The sequence below is a fragment of the Thunnus maccoyii genome, chromosome 17 (assembly GCF_910596095.1).
Source record: "Thunnus maccoyii chromosome 17, fThuMac1.1, whole genome shotgun sequence".
In the NCBI taxonomy this organism is placed as follows: domain Eukaryota; kingdom Metazoa; phylum Chordata; class Actinopteri; order Scombriformes; family Scombridae; genus Thunnus; species Thunnus maccoyii.
In genome coordinates this window covers 26,097,561-26,107,185 of record NC_056549.1, presented here as the reverse complement: position 1 = coordinate 26,107,185, position 9,625 = coordinate 26,097,561, and the positions used below count along the sequence as shown (strand labels likewise).

Below are 9,625 nucleotides of genomic sequence, written 5' to 3'. Positions count from 1 at the left end.
TTTGAAAAGCCCTGTGAAATACCAGAATATCAATGCCCAGTATTCAACTCTAACATCCATAAAATATTTTATAATGGAAGAAAAAATAATCAAACTTAACATTTCCAATCAAAATACCTGGAACTACTTTCTTAGTGCCAAGGCTGTCTCTTTCTCAGTCTCTCTGTCTTTCGCCCAACGCCCTCCATTCTGCAGGGGGGATGCAGTACTTTGTGTTGTTGATGGCTGCGATGCTGTGGATGGTTCAGGCTATAGCAGATGTCTGTCCTGATGCCTGTCAATGCTCCAGAAAGTCAGACACAGAAAAGTCAGAGGTCAACTGTCATAAGAGAGGGCTTCGTGTCTTTCCCTCCAAACTTCCCCCTGATGCTTGGATCCTCAAATTGGGTGGGTACTTTATGGTTAATCAAGTCATCCCTCAGAATGATGTAATGTTCAGGATATGTAATAATTTATATAATATCTAAGTAAACATAGGCATGGTGGGAAATAATTACATGCAAAACATGGCGTGGTGGGAAGTAATTGCAGTAGTAACTCACTCCATTTCTGTTGTCTAAAGGAGAGAATGGCATCACAGACCTGAAGGCCAATGCCCTGAGATCAGTTCCAAAGATTGAGAGTATCAACCTGGAACGAAATGCCATCAAGTCCATCCATCCCCAGGCTTTCTCTGGTGCAAAGCAGCTGATGCTCCTCAATCTTTACGGCAACCACATCACCAACCTTCCACCGAGGGGATTCCAGGTAAAGACATTTGGAAGCAGTCAGGTTTTGAGAGTACAGTAATCACATCACAATAATCTGACCACAAAACTGTTGTTCTTTCATGTAGGACCTCCTGAACCTTCGCTTCCTCATGCTGGGACAAAACCAGATTGGCATACTCAAACCTGAGATGTTCGCCGGCATGAGGAACCTGTCAGATCTGGATCTTCCTCTCAACGCGCTGACAATGCTCCCACCTAATGCCTTTAAGCCTTTGATTGCTCTCAAAGTTTTAGATCTTTCCCTGAATCGCATCCAGAGGATCGCTCCTAAGGCCTTCAGTGGACTCAGACAGCTCCTGTTCCTCAACTTAGACAACAACAGGTCACACCACAATGCCATTTGGACAATTTTAAAGTGTAGAGTGCCTAGCAAGGCCAAAAGAAGATTGATGTACTATTGTGGGTACAGCCAATGAGAATCAGACTCCTAGTGTTAGGGTAGCGCCTAGAACATTTTCATTTAATGGATGTTAAAGGTTTAAAGATCTGTAGGTAATCTTATTGTTATGCAATGAGAACATACACCAATATCTTGTGTGTCTAGATAACAAGATTTATTATTTGGTCCATTTCCCCATACTAGCACTTTTGAAAATTACCTCTAACACAAAACCACTACACAGCTGTAGGACATGGCTTTATATAACCTTAAAAGAGTTTTGCTTTTGCCATGGTTTCTACTTACAGCAGTTGTACAGTGTATTAATGTTGATGAAGAGAATGTGACTTTCTCCCCCCACCCAGTGTGAAAACTATTTCTGCTGGAGCATTCAAGCCATTGCGATCTCTGGAGATGCTGGTTCTAGACAACAACCTTATGTCCACACTGAGCTCATCAGCGTTGGATGGCCTGGTCAGCTTGCAGGTAACAGTTTTAAAAAAAAGTATTTTCTTGTTTCAACTGGGTTTACACACAAAAAGGAAATCAGATGTTATTGTCATTCAAGTTAGAAAGAAACCATTTCACTTCAAACTTAATGCACACATTATTAGGCAGCATGGCCCTAGGGATGGAAAAGTTGGCCCGTCCAAAAGTGGCCCAGACTAAATTATTAACTATTGGATGAATTGCCATTAAATTTTGTACAGAGATTCGTGGTCCCCAGACGATGAATCCTCCTGACATTGGTGACCCCCTGACTTTTTCTCTAGTTCTACCATGAGGTTGACTTTTTTTTTCAGTAAAATGTTTCGACAACTATTGGATGGATTGCAATGAAATTTGGTACAGGTGCTCATACAATGAATCCTAATGAAGTCAGATAAATCCTTTTTTATTGGTACAGACATTCATGTGTATGAGAGGATAAATTATCATGACTTTGGTGACTTTTCTTCTTGCACCACCAACAGGTTAAAAACTTTGGTTTAGAGTGAAATGTCTCAACATCTGTTGGATGGATTACTGTCCAATTTGATGCAGACATTAATGGTCCTTGTGAACTTTGTTGATCCCTTAACTTTTCATCAAGCACCATCATCAGGTCAAAATTACTTAAATAACATTTGATACTCAGGCATACACCTGTTTAATTTGGCCCCTCATGCACTGGTTGTATTATACATACAGTACGTTTGTGATTGTGCATAATATGCAGTACATTTTGCTTTGTTGACTAAATGCCATAAAAGTAAATGTGCTAAATATTGCATTAGGAACTCTACCTGAGGAACAACGAGCTGGATCACCTGCCACCTGATGTGTTCAGTAACATGCCCAAGCTTTCTCAGCTGGCTCTCAGTGGAAACCGCCTCAAGACAGTGGATGGAAACATGTTGGCCCATATGCCTGGTAAGACTTACCACCAGGCTGCATTTTCACTGTCCCATTTTCTAAGGAGTGACTCATAATTATAGAGGTAGAGATGACTGCATCGTTTGGTGATGCCAGCGTGATTCACTTCTTGTGACCATTTTTCTTTTCCGACCCCTCTCAGAATTGAAGAAGTTGTACCTCCATGACAACCCTTGGCAGTGTGACTGTAACATCAGCTCCTTGGTGCAGTGGATGGGACAGACCAAGGTCACCCTGTCACCTCGGGATTCCCTGAAGTGTGTGAGTCCTCCGGAGCTTCGAAACAAGAGCCTAGGCAGCCTCCAAACCTCCAAGCTGCTCTGCCACACCTAACGCCAGCAAACCTGGATGAAGACTACAGCGTGGGCTTGGGCCCATGGAGATCAGAACTTTTATTCAAAAAGATTTTTTACTCTGTAGACTGTGCTAGTGTTTGTAGAGTGCACTTGTTTCTTTCTCAAAGCTGCAATGCAATCAATATATAGAACATATTTATGTTTTCAGCTCAAAATCCTGCATAAAATATCACCTTTTAGAAACTTTGGCTTGATACCATGTACTTTTGAGTTTAAAACCAAACGCATGAAGACCTTTTAAACTGCAGTTAAAAAATGAAACTGGATTTATGAGGTTTTTAATTCAACAGAGAGGCTGTGTATTACATCGTTGTATTCTCCACCAGCAAAGAACAAGTGTTGTCTCTTATCTCCAAATTCAACACTGAGATTAATATTATAATCTTATATTGGTTGTCGTAGAGTGGCTATGCAGGTCTGGAAAGTGACGGATTACATGCAATGGGATTACATTAATCCGATTTCAGGAAATGGTTTCTGTAATCTTTAATAGTTAATGTAAAAAAATAAAGGCATTTGGATTGTGAGATGACAGACACAGCCAGGATTCTGCACAGCTAAAACTGAGAGTGAAGATAGCTGTAGATAAATGTAAATTTATTTAAATTGTAATCTCTAAATTAGATAAACGTAAAATAAGGAAGATGATCAAGAGTGATGTTACAGTGTTTAAGCATTCCAGTGTATTATGCTGCCAATTACAACTTCAGCCAGGCCAGCAGTGACACACTACATGGCCAGAAGTGTGTGGACACCCAAACATTACACCCATGCCATATGTGATTGTTGAACATGTCATTACAAAACCATGGGCATTAATCTGCTGCTTTAACAGTTTACAGTCTTCCAGTTTCAGGCTTTCCACCTGATTTTGGAACTTGGCTGTAGGGATTTGCTCCCATTGAGCTACAAGAGTGTTAATTACTGATGTTGAGCGATAAGGCCTGGCTTGCAGTTGGTGTTGGATGAGGTTTTAGTTAGGATTCCGTGCAGGCTTGTCAAGTTCTTCCACACTACACTGGGAAAACAATGGCTTTGTGCGTGGGTGCATTGTCAAGTGAAACAGGTAAGGGCCAAACACAAACTTCCCCACAATATATGTATGTTGTCATTAGATTAAAGTTTAGCTATTAGCCACTCACAGCACTTGGATGACGTCAGAAAAAGATGGTGATCTTTTATTTAATGATGAAAAAGTCAATGGTTACTCAAAGCATCTACCATATTGTATTTCCTGTACTGACATGTGATCTAACCACATGTGGGACTATGCTTTGTACAAAACTTCAAAATTAGTGATGAACATAAAGCAATGGTGCTGAAAATGGCTCACTGTTTCGAAGTATTTGATACAGTCAAAATGTCGACTTCTGCTAGGCAACTTTTGGCATTGCATTTGTATGGATGGCTTGAACCATAATGAAACAGTTAGTCATAATACAAGTTGTCTAACTGTTTTTATTATTGTTATTTTGTTCAATAAAGTATATATTATAAAAAATGATCATATAGCTCTCTTTTTAAATTCTGTGACAGGTTGAGAAGCACATCCTGTGAACCAGCTCAACACCTCTCTGATGCGAGTGTGACATAATGACGAGTGGTCACACGTATCCCACATAGTAGTGGGATAGTAAATGCTAGTAATTCTACAGATTAAGATATAATTCTGGCCAAAACAAACAAAAACAAGCATGGTTAGACATACATAAAAGAGTAAATGGGACAAATGGTAACACTCTTTGGCACAGGAACTTTAAGTTGCTAGTTTAGGCCCTGAGTTTAGTTTCTATAGGATTTTTTGGACCAGAGGAACTTTTTCATAGCACTAAGAACAGTTGGATGACCCCTCCCCTTTTTATTGTGTCCGCACCACAGGAACTGGGAACGATTGTACTTCTTAGAACACCGTTTTGAGGGGCTTTTTTAGCTTCTGCCTCAAAGTAGGCACTCTCCCAGCACAAGAGGAACCCTGAGTGACGAAAGTGTACGTTGATTGGTCAAACACAATGCCATCGCATAACCGGGGCATGTGGAGGGGATGTTCCTCCTTCCTCTCCAGGTGAGGTGAATAAAGGGAAGGCAGTGCCTGAGGTATGTAGTTCTCGGGGGAGCTCCCCAGTGGGCAGTTCCTCTCCCGTCCGAAAATGTGTTACAGCTCCAAAGTACTAGGACTATTTGATCAGAAAGGGGCCCAGACCAAACATTGAAAACAAACACCCCTGGACACAAAAAAGGTGTCCATATGCTTTTAGCCAGATAGTGCATACAGGGAATTCCACAGAGAAAACAACCTGTGTTGTACTGTTGCACTGTCTGGTGTGACAGCACATCTTCCTGCTACTCCCCTCTGTCAGTGCACCTGCATCACACTTCAAACTATGATTTGCTGTTGTTGCACTGTAACCTTGCTCATCCCTGCCACTGTCAGAGACACACTTTAGGTCCACTAACTCATCACTGTACATCCGCAGGAGGCAAAAAGACAGAGCAGGCAGAAACAGGGATAGTTACATCACTTAATGGAAATAAAGAGAGAGAGATGGAGAGAATAGGAACAAGAGTACGATGTGCAGGAGGTGAAGGGAGGGTGGGTGGGGTTGAGATGGGAGACGGGGGATAGCAGAGCATGATATCCTGCCCTAAGCTTTCTGTAATTGACAAAGTGACTCCCATCGACCTCCTCACACAATGACTTTGACATGAAAACGGCATCGTCTCCCACTCTGGCGGGGGAGATAATCGCCATAATTTCCACCTGCATTAAACCTGCTATTATAGGAGAGCGCCTAAGAACAACATAATAGCTAGGCTTTGTTCTGAACTGCAGCTTTTCTCGCCTCCACTGGTGGCTCTGGCATATTATACAGCAAAGTCAAATAGATTCTTCTTTCCAGTGCCAGCTTTTCTTTTTCGGTGAGTTTATTTTAATTTCTGCTGCTAAATCTATAATCTTTATAAAGGGCTCACTTTGATCATTGAGACTATACACCGACATCTCAGCAGTTCACAGAATGGAAACATTTTACACTTATCAGGATTTCCAATGATTTGATTTGAGATTGAAGTGTGAAATTACAGCAGGAAACAACGGAGTGTGCGGAGTGTGTAATGTGGATGCATACATCTGAAAATACTGTGTTGAATATGCCATGTCTAAATAGTTGTGGAGTGCTCACTGTTTCTTTTCTTTACATGTGCCCTGGGAATCCAAGATCCCTTATAACATGCATCATGCATTAAATAATGTATTATGATAGTGTGCATGAGTACAATATCCCAACAAGGATAATAAGGATAATGAGGATAATAACTACAAGGATGTTCTATTTGTTAATTGTTTTGTTAATTTAGACTGTTTTGTAAGGATTTCATGCACCAACAGGCAATGAAACTTACTGGGTAGATAAAGGCTGTACACACATAGTATTCTTGTAAAATAGCCAATAAAAATAATTTTCACACTGTTTGTATATTTGTTTATCTGTTGGATAGATATGTTTTGTTGGCATCAATTCTTCCACTATGATCTGTTGTCCTCAGACAAACATGGATGTGTTGGTGCACTGCCAGATATATTTACAGTAAGGAAACACTCTGCACGTTGCATCATTGCAGGGATTCCATGCAGTATTATTTCAAAGGATGTGTAGAGATGCTGCTGCTGCTCCGGCAGAGCACCCAAAGCCAAGTCAAAGAGTTCTGCATCTCTTCTTAAAGGGAATCTTCAAGTGATAAGAGACTAATACTGGTTTTGGTTAGATCTTCCTTTTTTAGTCATGTGGAACAAATGGCGAGTGTGTGGGTTTATACAGTATGTGTATGTACATCAGTAGCAGAGCATAATGAAGAGAAATGTAGAGATTTCCTATTATCCATATTATACTGAAGTATTAGAATTTTTTCACAAAACAGAGCAACCCCACAAAGGTTAGTAAGGTTAATGTGATTGGCAGTGACAGAGACTGGGATGCACAGGGAATTGAATCTTCCGAATTGGTAGAAAAGAAGGAGAACTGTAAAAAGAAAAAAAAATTGGGCATTAAAAAAAATCATCCTTGGACAATTTCTCTTTGCTGACAAGCCTGTTGACCATCCAGCATGTTGGTGCTACAGGAAATATGCAGACATTCAGTTAAAACTGCACCAAATTATATTTCTTATTAGCATTGATCAAATGACTGAACATAATGTGAAATAATTGTTTAAAGAGACAAACTTGGACAATTATCACCCAACTCTGTAGTCTCCCTACCCTCTCTGAAACACTTTAAGGTCTTTTAGTTCATTGTTTTTGTTGGTTTTTTAACTTAACCATTGGTTCACTCTCACAGCTCTTATCAACCTTGTTTCCAGGGGCAGCAGACAGCTTTTTATAACACTTGTAAATTCACTTAACGCTACCCGCCAGCACCAAATAGACAAATTTAGCAACAAGCTAGAGAATTTATTGGAGAGTTAAGCAGCTAAATATCCAGATATTTTTCTGAGTGATCATTTGACACAACTTTGCTGGAAGTGTAAATCGGCATTTTTTGCTGATATGTTAGCTAAATCAACTTTTCAATGCTATAATGCATCAGCGTGATGTTTACAGCTTGTTCTACTGTCCCCAAGTTGGCGCAACAAAAAAAAAAAGAAAGTTTCTTTAACTTTTTTAATGTTCCAGAGAGGAACAAAAGCCAGAGAGCTAAAAGCCAGAGGAAATGTGGGGTGAACAGAACTGCTAGATGGCAAACATTAACCCTGCTTAAGTGTCTTTAGATGGTGAATTCCTCTCAGCTCAATCAATGCTGATCCAGCAAATTGACCCTGAACATGGAGAGAAGGCAAACAAACAAAAAACTAGTAGGGATCTCTAATAATGCAGTCCCACATGTGGACTTATGTATGAACTAAAACTTTTAAGTGTGGCTGTGAAGGATATTTATGCCCTACCTTTTAAGTTCCCCTAACGCTGCAGTAAAATTGCTCTTTTGCTGCGAGTATCTCACTAACAATGGACACTTTGTTCTAATTAAACAAGGCAGAAGGTGGGCAGATAAAATGTTTTCTCTCCCCTTCTACCAAAAACTTACATTTAATCAGGGGAATTCGTTTATTTTGTGTTAACAAGGGAAAAGCCTACTTCCTCCATCCCTCTCGTCAAATGGTTCCCTGGATAAAGCGGCAGAATGCTCACAAGAAGGCCTGGGACCATTTTGGCTTGGTTAGACTTTTAAATGCACAGCACTGAGGAGAGAAAATAGCAAACACTGCCTCATACCAACAGGCAAACAATTACAGATTGGTAATTTCCCTCTTGTACTTGCTTTTGTGCACAAAATATTCTTTGTAAGGTTTGAAGAGACTTTGTCTTGATATAAAACAGTTGACAGGAGGATTTAGAGAATCCAACAGAGTACAGGGATGTAAGGATAAAACACACATCACACATTAATTTATTTAGGATTTGTCTGACTCCCTGGCATCCTACATTTTGCCAGAATGTATTGTCCTTTGTGTGCCTGTGTCTGTCCACAAAAATATCTCCTCAGCTGCTCAATAGAACAACTAACTGGGACACTCAGCGGGACAAATCAGTATCCTTCGTCTTGACCCAGAAAAAAAAGCGGCTTACAAGGCTTATTTTCATCTTTTTGGCATCAAATTGAACATTTCAATATTTTCTCAAACTGTTTTTTTTTTCTAGTGATGGCTGACTAAGCACTTGACTTCAAATTCATTCATACATGTTCATGCTGCTCTCTTCCCCAGGTCACTCTGGAAAAAGAGATTTTTCCAGAGTGACCTGTATGATTACAAACTTCCACTTTTGGCCTCATTAGGTGATCCATTTATTTCACCTGACCAGGGCCACTGGGGCTTACTGACTGAGTAGCCATTTACAAAAAAGAGGCTGAACTGTCCTGTGACTGTCCACAGTATCTAAACAGGTCAGTAACGGCATCATGGGAACATACCGAATATTCTGGCCTTATTTCACTTTTATTTAACCAGGACAGTTAGCCTTGTATCCAGGGTGTACCCTGCCTTTCTCCCAAGGTCAGTGTCAGGCCTCCATGATCATGAGTATAGATAATAAATGCATTTATACATGTATGGATGGCCTTCTTCCATCCTCCCTTGTTAAATTAAAGACAATCAGGACAATTACACATGCACATCATTCACTTCTTTTGCTACTCTCAGAGTAATATCTTGACATCATTAGTATGGATGCTAATCCAAATAGTAGCTATTTGTACACATAAGCCTACTGTATCACTTGAGAAACAGATAAAGTATTCTTCAGGCAGTACCACTGACTCAGTTGTACTCAAATAATGATATGGTTGATACCAAGGTTCTTGTGGTCAATGCAAAGTCTAATGGTTACCTTGAAACAAATTCTTGCCTTGTTTCATTCATACAACTTTAAATGCAGTGTTTAAACACTCTGTGTTTATTTGCCACAAACAGCCAATGTGCTTACAGACTTTAATTAGCTAGCAACAAATGCACCAATGAATTTGATTTATAAAGCTTTAATGTAAAAAAATACATGAAAGAATTGAAAGAAAGTGAATTTCAGAAAAAAACCCTCAGCCTGAATATACTTTAAGTGTCACTGCTTCTTATATCCAAGGAGTGGAGTAACTCAACCAGACATCATGAATGAAAGAAAAAAAGGGTTCAGGTCAGCAGTTCTGATCTGCAAGAGG

The 9,625-nt window shown here is 39.9% G+C and overlaps 1 protein-coding gene across 1 annotated transcript; it reads left to right on the top strand.

Annotated features, from left to right (window-relative positions):
* Positions 1-366: 366 nt before the first annotated feature.
* On the top strand, positions 367-4,324 carry si:dkey-1j5.4 (leucine-rich repeat-containing protein 15). The gene is made up of 6 exons (XM_042391266.1): positions 367-391; positions 563-747; positions 836-1,092; positions 1,515-1,635; positions 2,427-2,562; positions 2,708-4,324. The coding sequence occupies exons 1-6, from the start codon at positions 367-369 to the stop codon at positions 2,896-2,898; spliced, it is 915 nt and encodes a 304-aa protein (XP_042247200.1). The 3' UTR covers positions 2,899-4,324.
* The last annotated feature ends 5,301 nt before the right edge of the window (positions 4,325-9,625 follow it).